A 16,594-nucleotide genomic window follows, 5' to 3' on the forward strand; every position below is an offset into this window, starting at 1 on the left:
GAACTGGAATGTGATTATGAGTCATGTTGGGTGGAGTAGATGGCTTCATTATTCATATTTGCTACAAGAAATATGGGAACACCACCATTTCTCCTGATCTGGACTGAGGTTCTGCATGTTTACAAAAGCCAGAAGATAATACCAAAGTCATGGATGGTCCAGATGCTTTGGAAGGGGTATATCTATTTTGGGGCATCACCTTCTAAGGGACCACACAATTCAGCTCCAGGTTCCTCGTACAATGAATGTTAGATTTTAAATAGTTTAACATATTCAGACATGTTTGGACTGATTTTCCCATGGACAGAGGTTAAAGAAGCAGAAAACTTGATTATGTTTATCATTAACATTTATTAATTCTTAATTCATTCAACATTTATTAAGCACCTATGAGGGGACTATATTCCAGAGTCTCAAATATCCCTTCCAGCTCTAAATATATATTCTGATAATTCTCTCCTATTGAACCCAGAGCATTGAGTTAGAATGATGATGTGGGAGAGTCAAAGTTTAGAAGAAATATAGAGGATTTATTCTCAAGCTGCATAGAGGCTAATTGAGAAATATGATACAAGGACTGCACTGGATTTGGAGTCAGGCAAACATAGATTTGAACTCTTCCCTAGATAGTAGTAGTTGAGTGACCCTGGCAAAGTCCCTTAATCTCTCTGACTCTTAGTCTCCTCATCTATAAATTTCTACTAGATATGTGGCTGTTGTCTTGAAGCTATTAGAAAAACCAAAGGAGACTATATGTGGAAAAGTGCTTCACAAAATATTTTAGTCAACAAAGATATTTAAACACTGTCAATGTTCCAGTTCTTGAGGTCAGCTCTGGAAATGCAAAGAATGCTGCCTGCCCTGAGAAGCTCATATTCTAATAGGAGAGATAATAGACAACTACAATAAATATGTACATACAGGCTGTTATTTATCTGTTGTTTTTTAAGAACCAATAACATCACAGGGTGATGTCTTGATTTGTGCATGAATTGGGTTTCAGTTAGGCAAAGTTACACAGAGTCCTCAGCCTAACACTTGCAGAGTCATAGAAGTCCAAAGGCAAGACAAAAGTCAAGATGACTGGCAATGCCCCAGGATGCAGTGACCTCGGCATCTCCAATATCTGACCAAGTAGTTGACTCAATGGCCATTGGAAAAACTTGTTCTCATCTACCCATTCTGTTGGGGGAGTCTTCATTTCATTGGGATACACACCGCTTTAAATCACTGAAAAGTTTGTGACCCATGGTTACCCTCAACCTGATTTAGCCTATCTGCTAAGATGGTTTATAGGAACATGGCCACTGTGTATGCTACAATTTCTTGAAGTCGCAGATGAGATTATTGTACATATAGATATATAGAGTATAAATGGAAGCTAATCTCAAAGGAAAGAGACCAGAGGGGTGGAGAGGACTAGGAAAGGCATCTTGTTCTGAAGGAATTTAGAAGAGTAATTCAGAGAAGGTAAGCTTCCCAGGAATGAGAGTCAGCCATGCAATGAAATGCCTATGTAAAGAATAGGAAATAGGATAATGTACATTTAAATGTTGTGTAGGAGAGAAAACCACTATATAAATAAGCTATTATGATAATCATGATACACATAAAAATAACCATCTCGTACATTCTCCCTTCCATACTTTTGCCCATGCCTTATTAAATACCAGTTAGGACTTGGAGGTAGCATACCACTGGAGATAGAAAAACAAAAGAAGATAATATCTTCCCTCAAAAAAATTATTGCCCTCCTCTCTTCTTCATGTGTATCTGAATCCTGATTATCTTTCAAGGCCCGGCTTATGTCCCAATTCTTTTATGAAACTTCTACTGACAAGCTCAATCTACAATCACGTCCTGCTGTTCTGAACACATGCATTATGGTATGCATTATTGAACTATCTATTGGAGACATCATCTACAAGTTCTTTTCATGAGACTGGAGATGATAATAATAAAAATGAGCATTTATTAAACAATAATTTAATAAAGGCTTGCAAAATTTTTTGCAAACATTATCTTACTTTAACCTTACTATAACAATTTTATGGAATAGGTGCTATGATCATTTTCATTTTTCAAATAAAAAAAATAAAGCAGACCAAGGTTAAGGGTTACATAGCTAGTAAGTATCTGAGGCCCATTGCAAACTTAGGTCATTTTGACTCCAGGCTCAGCTTCCTATCCACTATTTTATCTTAACAGAGATGTAGTAGTATGGTATTTTTTTTAATTAACAAAACTTGAATTATATTCTAAAAGAATAAAAGTGAAAAATATAGACAGTGATAAATGAATAGACTTCCAACTCTAAAATTCTGTTTCTATGATTCTCCAATTCCATTGAAGGTTTTGCGGCTTGACTAGCAATACGAAGATGGATTTTGTCCCAGGATTCTCTTTACTCTCTGCCAGAGGCAGCTGCTGGCTCAGTGGGTAGAGTTCTAGTGGACCAGGAGTCAGGAAGACCTGGGTTCAAATTCAGCCTCAGCCTAGATGTGTGACCTTGGGCACAGATCATAAAGGTTAATAAATACTAATAATTTAATAAAAATATAAAATTGTAGAAAAAATAATAAATCACAGAGATTAATAAAACTGTCCTGAGCCTTGGTTTGCCTTAGTTTTCTCATCTGTAAAATTAGGATAATAATGTAGTTCCTTCCCAAGTTTATTGAAATATGAGATATTTGTAAAAAAAGTACTTGTCACAGTGTCTAGCATATAGTTGGCAGCATATAAATGCTTATTCTCTTCCCTCATAAGACACAGAACCAGATAATTAAAATAGGTACAACCAAGAGGGTTGTGATTGACAAGGAGAATCTTGGAGGACCATGAAGGAGGATTCCATTTAATTGGGTTTTAACAAGTGATTGTTAATGCAATAGGAAAACAAAGTTGGGAAGACAATATAGGCCTAGAGATGGCAGAGAGCATCTTGTTTTTTGGAGGTAGAGAGAAGTTTCATATAACTGTAGTTTTTTTATACAGAGAGGAATACTGTGAGTCAAGCTGGACTTGATTATAGAAGACCTTGAATTCTAAGGAAAGAAGTTTGACTTACTCAGCAAGCAGGCAATAGGAAAACTGCTGAGGTACTGGAATAAGCTCCCATGATTAAAAATTGACTTTAGAGTCAAAGTTGCCACTTAGATCAAAACATAGGGAACTGGAAACTAAGTCCTGTCCTTGATGTTTCATCAATAAACTTAGTGTGCTGTGACCAATTATACAAATAATTTAAGCTAAGATCCAGGGTACAAAGGCAAAAATGAAATCATCCCTGCCTACAAAAGGCTTACATTCTATGGAATCAAACCCATCTATTATTCTGATTCTTCCATTCCAAAAGGAAATAAAAATATTTTCTTAACTAGTATCATTGCATTACTGATCACTATTTGATTTTTGACTTTCAATATCATCAGTATAATCAATTTTTAGGACTGGAGAATATCAGAACTGGTCAGAAACTTAGAGATCATTTATTCCAACCTCCTTATTTTATAGATGAGGAAAGTGAGGCTTAAAAATAACAATAACAACAATAATAATGCCAGTAATAGCTAACATTTATATAGAGCTTTCTATGAGATCCTGTAATCCCTGCTGTTGGAGGGAGCAAGGATAGCAGATCTCTTGAATACAGAAGTCCTGAGATACAGTGGACCATGTCAATCAAGTGTCTGCACCAAATTTGTCAGCAATATGGTAAGATCCAGGAGCAGGAGACCCACCATGCTCCCAAATGAGGGATGAACCGGTCTAGGTTGGAAATGGAGTCAATATTGAATATTGAGTAGTTAGTCACTGTACTTTCAATCTGAAAGGAATAGGGAGAGAGTCTTTTTGTTGTTGTTGTTAATTTTAGAATAACCAAAAGATCTTTTATTTTTGCTCTTAGTTTTTAAAATTACATTGGAAGTTCTTACTTATATTGACCCCAGAGACTAGCATAGTCTCTTACGTCTAGTAGGTATTTACAAATATTTTTTATTGACTAATATGAAGCTGACCTCAGAGATTGTCCCAGGAAGCTATGATATAGAATAGTCACTTTTTGCTGTATATTGAAAATTTTTGCATTTAGTATTTATTAATAGGGTGTTACATCATAGAGAAAAGTCTTAAAGCTAGAAGAGATCTTAGAGGCTATCAAGTATAGTCTTCTCAGAGGTACTTTACAAATGTTTCTTAAATGAATTAAAGTCCCACCTCCTCCTTTTCCAAACTCACTGGAGTTAGAGGTGAAGTTAATATGTTTATTACTCTGCCACAGTTAATTAATAGCAGAGTCAGGTTTAACACTCAAGTCTTCTTAGTCAAAATTCATCATTATTGACATTATATCTACCACTTCCTCAAAATGACTGCAAAAACTATGTTCTGAGAAAATTGAAGTCTCTTTGGATAGAGGACAAGCTAAACTTACATTGAATAAAATTATGTTAAGTTCAGATTCCAATGTCTTACTAGTAGAATATTTCATTATTGTAATTGATGCTTTGATCTTGACTAATTAACTGAGATTGTCAAGAATTTTGCAAACTAAGTGTTGTATAATTGCTGCCTAATGCAATCCCCACTAACAACTGTATGAAAAGTTTACTGGTCACCTAGTGAAAGAATATGGGACATCTAAATCATTGATTTTCAGTGAATTACTTCATTTTCTACTCTAAGAAAAGAGTAGTTTCTAGAAAGCTCAGAGAAGTAAAGGGAAGAAAATATATATATATATATAAAACCATTCTCTAATTTTTTCTGCCAGATGAATTTGTTAGTAACCCAATATAAATTCACATCTGATTTATCCATGGCACTACATTCAATAGCTACTGAAATTTGAGGAAAAATGTAAGAACTATTTTTTTCTTACATATCCCAAATATTTTTGAATGTTTGCATTTTAAACAGTTGTCATTTTTACCTGTAGAATTTTAATTACTCTAGTATTAACACAATTCATCATTTTATCATTCACTATATGGGACATAACTACTGCAAAGCCCCCTTGGAAATCAGATGCTTATATTGGAAATACCTTTTTGGGTGTTCTATATAGAAACGAGAATTTTACACACCTGGAGCAGGAATTTCAATTAGATGGGTGTGAAATCACAACTTTAATCAGGATACTACTTAAGTGTCCTACATTTCAGCCTCCTTAAACCTTACTCCAAATACTCTTTTTGTTGTTTAGTCATTTTTTAGTTGTATCTGACTCTTCGTGTCCCCATTTCAGGTTTTCTTGGCAAAGATATTGAAATGATTTGCTATTTCCTTCTCCAACTCATTTTACAGATGAGGAAACCAAGGCAAAGAGTTAAGTGACTTGTCCAGGATCACAGAGCTAATAAGTGTCTGAGTTCGGATTTAAACTCAGGTCTTCCTGATTCCAGGGCTGGCACTTTATCCACTGTGACAACTACCTGCCCTCAGATTCTCTACAATCCATCAGCACTGACCTATTTGCTATTCCTTGAATATAAAATTCTTATCTCTGGACGCCAGTACTTTTTCTCTAGGCGTCCTCATGCTTAGCACACCGTCTTTCTCCACATTCAGCTCCCGGATTCCCTAGCCTCCTTCAAGACTTCAAATACATCTTCTCCAAGTGACCTTTGCCATCCCATTCCCACTTTAATTCCTTTCCTTTGAGATAATCTTCCATTTACTCAGAATATATCTTGCCTGTTATTTACATTTCACCTCTCCCACTAGAATGTAAAATCTTTGTAGTCAAAAACTGTTTTCGTTTTTCTTTCCATACCTAGAAATAAGTACCTGACACATAGTAAGTGCTTAAAAATGATTATCAGTTGACTGACTGATACAATTGTTTTGAAAAAATATACATAGATTCTACTCCAGTCTAAGCTGGTTCACTTGATATTTATACAATAGATTTTTGGCTGAGTTTGTTGTTCATGTGAAGAAAAATAAAGATTGGCAAGAACTTGATTCATCATTCACTTTGTTTCTAACTCTATATACGGATAACTGGATTCTGGCATTAGTACCCGAGTTCAAATTTCCAAATTTTAACACAGACTAGCTATAACCTTTGAGCCTCAGTTTCCTGATCTGTAAAATGGAATAATAATATATATCTCACAGAGTTGATGTATCTCAAGTGAGGAAAGTGCTACTCAAAATTTAAAATGTCATCTAAATGTGAGTTATTATTACTTTGAAAGATCTATTATTTCATCAGTTTAGGGCAACTCAGAGGCACAATGATAGAACGCCAGTCTAAACTCAAGAAGACTCCTCTTCTCAAGTTCAGATCTGACCTCAGACTTGGAAGCAGCAACAACAGCAACAACAGCAACAACAACAAAAAAAATGGGTCATACTTCCACTTTAATAGATCCCAGAAAAGACTTTAGAGGCTCAGTGACGAGTCTTTCTCTTCAAGGGATTCATGGCCAAAGACAGAACTTCAAATTACTGAGTCATTGAGATGAAGGGTAGAAATGGAGAAGGAAATCAAGGCCCCTTTGAGGTAGGTTGAAACATAGAAGAGGACTTTTCAGAGATGCCAGAGACTGCCTTTAGTAAGCCTGAGGCTTCCACACCCAGAGCTAAGGTTGAGAAGCAGGTTCTAGAAGGGTGAGACACTCAGCAATCTTGCCAAACTACCTCAACTTGAAACTATAGAGTTGAATCCAGCTTCTAGCCCTGATAGGTCTTATCTGACAACCACGAACAAAAGCTTAAAAAGAGGTTCCTTAAGATGAGATGCAGGAAACTAAGAAATATTAAGGGTGTTATTTCCCTTTCCATATGCAGAGAAGATCAGAATTAGTGCTGCAAACCTCTATAATTTTGTACCTTCATACTGTAGGTTTCCTTATCAGGGGCAGCAGTGAAAGATCCTTTAAACAAAAGAGCAATGCAATAGAGAAGGGGAGAGCACAAATCCTTTACTGAAGATAAAAGTAGTAGGTAAGGAACTCAGTGTGGCAGGAGGTGATTGTAATAAATAGTGTAGGGAGCCTGTGAGCCCTGCCTCAAGCTTGCTGATGAAAGAAAAAAGAGGGTTTTATGGCAAACACAGCACACACTAAGAGCTGACACAGGGAATTCCAGTAGATTCAGCCCAAATGTGAAGGTCCCAAAAAGCCAAGGGAACAGTTTATTTACTTCCCATTCACCCTAAAGAAAGACTGATACTAACAAAGTAGCTTGATGTATCAATCATCTCTAATCAATCCATAGGCATTGTTAACTGCTATCATGTACAAGACTATGAAAATAAAAACGAAAAAGTCCCTGCTCTCAAGGAGTTTACATCGGATCAGGGAATCAACATGTGCCTAAATAATTATATTCAAAATATAAAGAAGATAGATACAAGGTAAATGAGAGGAGGACAGGGGAGAAGAACTAGCAGATAGAGGGATGAGAAAAGGCTTCAAGTAGAAAGTGTCACTTGAAGAAAGTTCTGAAGAAAACAAGAGATTCTAAAGGGCAGGGATGAAGGGATGCCACAAGGGATCACATTCCCAGCATGGGGAGATAGCAAGTGTAAAAGCAACCCGGAAAATGTCCTGGCTTTGGCTTCAGGGAACCGGGGTCCTAACAATTACTACCTGGGTAAATTAGGGCATATCATTTTACCACTCCCTTAGGCTCAGTGTCTTCGTCTGTAAAATGAAAGGGTTGGACTAGGTGACCTCTAAGGTCTTTTTGAGGTTTAAATCCGATGCTCCTAAGTCACATCAGAGAACACACTCCTTGGAACGCTGTGGAGGTGTGTGGGTGTCATCATCTCTCAGAGTTTATTCAGTTGACCTCCAGAGTGAACACACTGTCTATATAAGGGCCCCAATAAAGGTTTAAGAGACTGCTTATGCCCTAGCACTTTTTATTCTCTGTTTTGAAACCTCTTAGTCACTTTGCACCCCACCATGGAGACCCACAGCTAACTGCCTTTTGAAGAGGGGTAGTGGATTTTGAGTAAATTGGCTATTATTTTTTTCCAGTCTTAGCAAAATAAAACCAAATCAGAGAAAGTGTTTATTTGCCAAGGTAAAAAGTGCCCATTATACTCTTCTAGTGAGAGCAATGGACTCTGCCAACACAGGTAAGATTAATGACATTTTTGTTTTTGTTTTGGCATTAAAAGAATGTGTGAGTGTTCTTTGGAGAATCAGTGCTTTAACTCTTCTCTAAAATAGACTGCCTCATCATAAATCACTTTTTGAGAAGCCTAAATAACTTAGAACAATTTAGCTAAGGCCATCGGGCACTTAAGCATTTCCTGAAACAGTCAGATCCAGTAGGTGGACATGCCAAATGTGCAGTTTATGGTAATAGAAAAATTAGAGAAGAGGGGGAATGCATAAATGGAGATTTTGAACCTTGGACTTCATCCCCCATAAGTCCTTTAGTATTTCCCCAAATTCTCTTTAATCTCTCCAGTGCCTCCATGTTTGTGTGGTCATGTTATTGTTTTATAAGTTCTGTAGCTCCTCCCACTCTCTCTCTCTCTCTCTCTCTCTCTCTCTCTCTCTCTCTCTCTCTCTTTTGCTCTTGGCAGTGGGCTGGTTAGTACCTTTTACCTAGTATTTTTTTGGCTAGTTTATTATTAATAAAAATTTATAAATATAATATTTAGTATTTTGCATATTAATTTTAATCTCTACAGGAAAAAAGACTTTAATAGGTCATTTTCATTCCTGTATAGCTCAGGAGCAACAAACATTGCTGAATTATTTTTTGGCAATGATGCATAGGCAGGAGTAATGTTGTTCAGCTGTTGCCAAGAAAACCATTCATCACGACTTCAAATTTTTTTTTTTTAAACCCTTGTACTTCGGTGTATTGTCTCATAGGTGGAAGAGTGGTAAGGGTGGGCAATGGGGGTCAAGTGACTTGCCCAGGGTCACACAGCTGGGAAGTGGCTGAGGCCGGGTTTGAACCTAGGACCTCCTGTCTCTAGGCCTGACTCTCACTCCACTGAGCTACCCAGCTGCCCCCGACTTCAAATTTTTAAGATCTGTAAGAGTGTTTGCATTTTAGTTGAGTAGACCTAGAATGCATTCTTCATTACAATAACCTTGAAGATTACTAGTCATTGCCATTTTTTTCAATGAGAGAGTATGAGAAATAATCATTTCCCTGTCCTAGTCTTCTTAGAAGGAGCTCATGCTCAGTAAGAAAAGTGTCATGACTTTGACCTTTAGAGGAAAATTTTATTTCAGCCTTGTGATTTTTTTCTTGATTTTACTTGGGACATTCTATAAAACCTTTCTTACACGATAATTGAAAGCACAATGTTCTCATGAATTAGCAGGCAATTATAAAAAGGCAAAAACTGACTTGGTGTCCCATTCAGGTCACTGATGCTAACCCTAGAGCCTCAATAAGATGACTTGTTCCATTTGAGAATATGCAGAAAATTCTGCTGGATAAATCTCAGTGCTGATTGGTTAAGTGACCTTGGGCAATCAAGTGATGTTGATCAAGTAGCTTGATTTCCACAATAGCAAGCATTATAAGAATGCTATGAGGACTAATAAGAGGAAAGACGATTATTATTATTATTATTATTCAACATTTAAACATTCATGGAACAACTATATGCCCTAGTAAACTATAGAAAAAAAGCTATAAAAATGCTTAAATGGAAGACTAAGGAAATACAAATTGGGGATATGCCATGGGAAATCAAAGCTTCCATGTATTATTTCTTCTGCAAAACACAATTAGATGTAGTTTGGGAACATGCATAAAAAGTCTCTTGTTGAATCCATTTCCTTTCAAATTTATATGAAATCAGTTTCTTGTTCAATGTCATTTCAAGCCCTTTCAGTCTTGAGAAGGAAGATGATATAAAGCCAGGTGAAATAAACATGACCCATTTTTTTCCTAAGGTCTCAAGAACAGTAAACAGTGACAATAGTTTGATTTTTCTAATATTTTACTGCATACTTCTATTCAGTCTTGAAAAATGTGATTTTGATCAATCAATCTGCAAACAATGAATAAGTGATTACTATGTGACCAGCACTATATGCTAAGAGCTAAACATACAAAACAGAAATGGTCTCTGCCTCAAATGAATTTACATTCTATCAAGGGAGTCAATATAGCCTGTCCATATGTTTGTATATTTATTTACAAAATATAGATAAGATGAATTGGAAGGTAATTTGGAGAAGGAAAGCACTTGCAATTGCAAGGACCAAGAAAGAATTCATGGAGAAGATGGTGTCTGAATTGAGTTGTAAAGGAGCCTAGGAATTATAAGACATAGGGAAAAGAAGTCACAAAATTCCAGACATGGAAGTTAGATAGTACAAAGGTGCAGAGATGATGGATGACAACAGAAAGAAGGTCAGTTCTACTAGAGTATATAGAGTGTGGGAAGAGGGACACTGGACAAAAAGGCTACAAAGATAAATTAGAGCCTGCCCGGTACTCCAGGATGTGTATTCCTCTCATTTGTCATTAATCAACACAGTAATCTGTAATATTTTGGAAAGGAGGAATAATTAACCTTAAGTTAAAAAAAATAATTAACCTTAGGTTCGATTTTTTTAAAACCCTTACTTTCTGTCTTGGAATCAATACTGTATATTGGTTCCAAGGCAGAAGAGCGGTAAGGGCTAGGCAAAGTGACTTGCCCAGGGTCACACAGAAAAAAGTTTTTTTTTAATTTCTCTATGTCCCTAGGAAACTATGTAGACTTCTTGAACTGAATGTACCAATAATCAGTCTATTACTAATGAAATAAATTAAAATATCAGATTTGGGCATTAAGGATTTAAGATATAGTTCAAATACCCCAATGGTTAGTTAGGGATTCCTAAAATGAGGTTCTTATGTGGTTCCTGAACTTTAAAAAAGTTTTGACAACTGTTTAATATAATTGGTTTCTACTTTAATCCTATATATTATATTTTATACATTTAAAACCATTATTCAGAGAAGGAGTCCATAGGCTTCACCAAAGTGCTAAATGGGTTCTAATATTAAGTTAAGAACTCTTGTATCACTATCAAGCCTTCTCTGGTTCCTCCCAGTTGCTGGTATCCTCTCTCCCGCCTAACTACTTTGTATTTAATTACTTCGTATTAATTTTATTTATTCCAGATAGACTTGCAGGTGTATATATTGTCTCCTCTGATAAAATTCAGGATCCTTGAGGACACTGATTATTTTATTTCTTGTCTCTGTGCTTATCACAGTGCAAAACAGTAGTAGAAACTTAATAAATGCTTACTGATTGACTGATTGATTTTATTTATGTATGAAGAAAAAATATTGAGAACACATGTTGATAAACCGGGGATTATTAAGTTGGGGGTTTTTTTTGGCCTGGATCTCTTTAACAACCGGGTGAATCTTAAGGACCCTTTCTCAGGATGATGTTTTTAAAGGCATAAAATTTAACAATAAAATTATAAAAGGAACTTATTACATTGAAATACAATTATTAAAACATTTTAAAAATAACTTAATGGACCTCATATAAGAACCTCAATCAGGTTCTTCAAAATTTAGGTGCCACCCTAAAAACTACAAGGCCCCATTGCTGAGCTTCAGTAATTTCAGGTTTCAGACAATATTGCCAATACCATTTTTATCTAAAAGTGATTTGCAAACCTTAAAATGCTGCGTAAATGTGAACTATTATTATTTGTTCCCATACTGGAACTTGGAAGATGCTATTTTACACATTAAACAGTTTATATTCATTGAAGGTTCTCTCTGAAATTATCTAGGAGGAGAGATTCTTTTGTAGTTCTTTAGGAACTTTAGGAAATTCTTGGCTTTTTGCTCATTGGACTAGTCAACCTGATATTCCTCCCAGGGTGAAAGCAATTCATAAACAACTAATTATCATCCAAACAGTATTTTTAATTAAGCAAAAGAAAAGCAGCTTTCATTACAGGTCATTTCAATGACGGCTCCTAATAGGTAGCACCCCTCTGGTAACAATTTCCTTTTCTTCCCTACAGCTAGAATATATAGCTCAAAACCTGAAACCACTCTACTCTTCCAGATTTATTTCACATTATTCTTCTTTACTCTCTCAACAAACTGGACCGGTCTTACTCCTGACAGAGGTTTTCCTTTGTATCTGTATTCACACAATTCCCTAAGCAAGCCTGGAATTCCCACTCCTCCTTCTCCTTTTCACTTGTTAAATTCCTACCCTTGTTTTAAAGTCTATATTCCATGTCACCTCCTCCTTGATAGCTTCCCTGATCTTCTTAATATTTTGCCACCTTTCTGACTCAGACTTCACATAGTACTTGGATTTGTAACTCTCTGATGAACCACAGCAGGGGTCAGAAAACTATGTTTCCCTACTGCCTGTTTCTGCACAGCCCGGGAACTAAGAATGGTTATTACTTTTTAAACTTTATTTTAAAATGTAAAAACCGTTCTTAGCTTGTGCTATACATGTTCAGGGAAAGATTTGGCTCTGGAGTTCTAGTTACCATTCCCTGAATTAAGGTTTTACATCTACTGTGTCTTAGCCTCTAATAGACCATAAATGTTCCTAGAGGAAAAGGGGTAATATATCCCATCTAAACTTTCAATTAGTCTCAGCACCAAGAACACTACTCTGCAGGTGACAGGTGCTTAATAAATCTTTGTTGTTATAATTCAACATCCTCAGAGTTTATACTTAAGATAATATATTTTTTGGAATCATTACAATTTTCTTAAATAGACTAAGCTACTCTGAAAAGAAACAACAAAAAAGAAGGGGTGGGGAAGGTTTGCAATGTATGTCCAGGAAAAAGATTTTTCATCTTGACATCCTTGGGAGAAAAATTTCTTGGATGGTTTTAAATTGTAGGAGGTATGTGTGTGGGGTGGGGGGGGGGGGGGGGGAGAGGGGTGAGTTGTTGTTTGATCCTTTCTGAACAGGTTTTAAAAATGAAACTTTCCCTAGATCCCATCATCTCCTAAATAAATCAGGCTAAAACACACAAGCTTATATCATCTGTGCTCTTACCATATGAGCACATTTTCACGTGATTAAAATGACTAAAACAGATTCACTTTTTTAGATAACTGGGGAAAATATACCCATTTGTAATTCAAATAGAAAGAAAATAGGAATATATTTATTTTAGGACCAAAGAACAGCTTTTGTTTTCAGTTCTTTAACTTAGACTCTTGCTGATTAGTGCCTACATTTGTGGCTTTGTTTCCAAGTTATCTAATTGATTTCTTGGTCTCCATCCACCACCAAAAAATATTAAGCAAATTCTCTCTCCATTTTTAAAAAATTAAGTTATTTACAAATTAGTATAATGCACTAACTAAACACTGGTTTGTAGAAAGGAGAAAAGAATTAGAGGAAAGAAGTCCACATCCAGACAAACATCCCCCAAATTATATCACATTTGTTACCTTTAATGTGAATGAGAAAGCACAGGAGCATGAGGAAGGAGACTCTCTGCCATCTTTCCATGGTCTTCAGTTGCAGAAACATCAGCAGCTACTCATTACAAATAGACAACAAAATTCAAAACCCTCCCACCTTCATGGATGTCTGGTTTTCAAGTGTAGACATGGGATAAGGGGCGAACTATACGGCAAACAATTCTTTAAATAGGAAGCATTCCTCAGAGCAATAGTCCCCCTTCATGGAAACCTCATACACTTGTTAGGAAGATTCTAAGACCAGGTAGCCAAAGAACAAAGGGAGGTGCAGGTACATGCATGCTGAAAGTATGCATGGGTAATTATCTCCTCAATGCAAGGTGTCAATCAGGCTTCACCATACATCTAATTGGATGGCATGAGCTTGTCATTAAAGCACCAATGAGAAAATGAGACTTCTGGAAGCTGGTATAGCCTGCTCCTACTCCTTGGCTCCCTTTTGGAAATGGGTGGCACTCCAAGTTCAAAGGCACTTCCCCTGCAGCCATGGCAAGAAGCTGGTTTTCCTACCCCAGCAGAACACATGACAAGTTCACGAGATGCTTGCAAAACTTTAGGTGATTCAATATTTCCTTGGAAAGAACTGAGAGAAAAGAAACCTTGCCCATCATCTAATTTTGGATGGCGATCACAGATCTAGAGCTGGGACTTTAGAAGTATTGAATGCCCCCTACCTTCAGTTTCATTTTTCTGTGTTTTCATGAATTCATTCAGCAAATCATATTGAGCTTTATTTTTTTTAATGTGCACTGGACTCTTCCAGTCAGAATGTAGGATACAAATAAGTAAAAGTTCGGATGCTGATTTAAAGAGGATTGTTACCTAATTAAGAAAGATGAAAAAATTAACTAGCTAGCATTTACATAGTTTTTTAGATTTGAAAGTGCTTTAAAAATATTATATTTTATCCTCACAACAACCCTGAGAGTTAGATGCTATTTCTAACTCCATTTCACAAATGGAGAAACTGAGACAGGTAGAGATTGAAAGCGATACGACTAGTAATAATAATAGCTAGCATTTTCATAGCACTTATTTTGTGCCAGACATGACACCATGCTAAGTGCTTTATAATTATTATCTACCTTGGGAGATAGATGCCATTACTTATCCCAATTTACAAAGGAGGAAACTGAAATACAGAGAGGTTAAATGACTTACCCAGAGTCACACAGTACATATCTGAAATCACATTTGAGATCAGGTCTTCCTGACTTTGGCCCAGCAAACACTCTATTCACCAAGCCACCAAACAAAACAAGATATTGCATGATTATAAGTAATGTATACAGCAAGTTCTTTATGAGTTCAGAAGATGGAAATAAGATAGTTTGATCCTGTAGAAATGTAGGATCTTTTGGAGATAAGAAACTAGGACACTTTGGAAGACTAGTCACCAGCTTATACTTGGAAGTAGGAGCAATAAGGAATAAATATGAGAGTATGCTTGAGAGTCAAACTTCGAATTAGAGGTTTCATGCAAGAGAAAAGTGGAAAAGATAATTTAAAGCCAAAACATGGAGGAATTTGCATAAGGATCACAATAATAACTAATGCATTTAAAAATCATGTTGCCTAGCTCATAGCAGATGCTTAATACTGGTTTATCGACAGACTGGCTGACTGATGGCCAGAGTTATGCTAGGGCCATCTGAACCTGGTTCACTCAAGCTGGATTGTTAAATTTTAATGGAAGCATTTATACCTTTGAAACAAACATCATAAATCTGGGTTTGAGTTTATTGTTTTGTTGACTGTCTAGACTTAAGAAAGTAATGAGGAAAATATAAATAATGTGGATTAAACTTAAAAGGATAGCTCGTGTGCATGTTTTCCCCAGAGAATAGTTTGTTAAACATTTACCAACACACTGTTGCATCCCTTTAATGTTTTCCAGGTGCTTTTATGTATATTTTTCATCTGATTCTCACATTAATAAGTGAGAGGGGTGCTATTATTTCCCCCATTTTATACTTGAGAAAGCTGAGCCTAACAGAGCTAAAGTGATTTGCCCAAAGTCAAATCACTAATGAGGGTTTGAGGTGGGAGTTCAAATTCAGGTTTTCCTGACTCCAAGACCATCATTCTATTCCAGATTAAGGACTTTGAATAGGCCACTGGTTTACAAAGCAGGGGCCATGATTTCAGAGGGTGGATACCCAAGGAAGTATGCGGTTCAACTTTAAGGGTTATGATTGACCAATAAAAAGGTGGAGAGATCCTTTGAATGCTACCCTCCTTGCAATAGTAATGAAGCTTGTTTCCATCACAACCATACTTAGTCTTTATTTTCTAATTTACCTTCATTCCACCCTCTCCACCTCCTTTATAAACTCCTGTCTTCTCCACCTCAGATCTGGCTTTTGACTCTCAAAGAACAGTTGTAATCTAATTGCTGCCTGAGCACTCACAACAATAGCAACTTGGTGCCTTCGGGGAAAAGTCCTCCACACAAAGCATAGTCGCTCCCTCCCTGTCCTCAGAATACAAAGTGACTACAACAGATGACCTTTGGAGGATGAGCTCTGCATTCCAGCCAAATACAGTCCTATTCGACCCTCATTTTTATTCTGTACATGTCCTTGTCTACACAGTATATGTATGTGTGTGTATATATAAAAATATATACTGGACAACAAAGCATATATAGATGTATAGACACATACTTATATGCATTCATTTATGTGTTCATGTATGTTTCTGTATGTATGGGGGTTATGAAGAGCCAGACATGACCAACCAACAAAGCACATATATACATACATAATATATATACACACATAGAGATAGATAGATAGATAGATAGATAGATAGATAGATAGATAGATAGGCAAGCAGAGAGAAAGAGAGAGAAAGAAAGAAATAGTTGTCAGTCATATCTAACTCTATGTGACCTTATTTGGGGGTTTCATGGCAGAGATACTGGAATGGTTTGCTATGTCCTTTTCTGGCTCATTTTACATATGAGGAACTGAGGCAAACAAGATTAAGTGACCTGCCCAGGGTCATACATCTAGTAAACGTCTGAGGCTAGATGAGTCTTCCTGATACCAAGCTCACTGCTTTATCTTCCAGAACCACATAGCTGCTACACATAAACCCTCTCTCTCACTCTCTCTCTCTCTCTCTCTCTCTCTCTCTCTCCTTCTCTTCCTGTCTCTCCCCCTCT

At 36.5% G+C, this 16,594-nt stretch overlaps 1 protein-coding gene across 1 annotated transcript in view; it reads right to left on the bottom strand.

Moving 5' to 3' along the window:
- The window catches only part of XG (Xg glycoprotein (Xg blood group)), a 54,072-nt gene extending 40,619 nt beyond the window's left edge, over positions 1-13,453 (bottom strand). The window contains exon 1 of the mRNA XM_044666990.1: positions 13,393-13,453. Within this exon, the coding sequence (XP_044522925.1) occupies positions 13,393-13,453 (61 nt within the window). The remainder of the gene's footprint in view (positions 1-13,392) is intronic.
- Between the last annotated feature and the right edge of the window lie 3,141 nt (positions 13,454-16,594).

This window comes from Gracilinanus agilis, chromosome 3 (genome assembly GCF_016433145.1).
Source record: "Gracilinanus agilis isolate LMUSP501 chromosome 3, AgileGrace, whole genome shotgun sequence".
In the NCBI taxonomy this organism is placed as follows: domain Eukaryota; kingdom Metazoa; phylum Chordata; class Mammalia; order Didelphimorphia; family Didelphidae; genus Gracilinanus; species Gracilinanus agilis.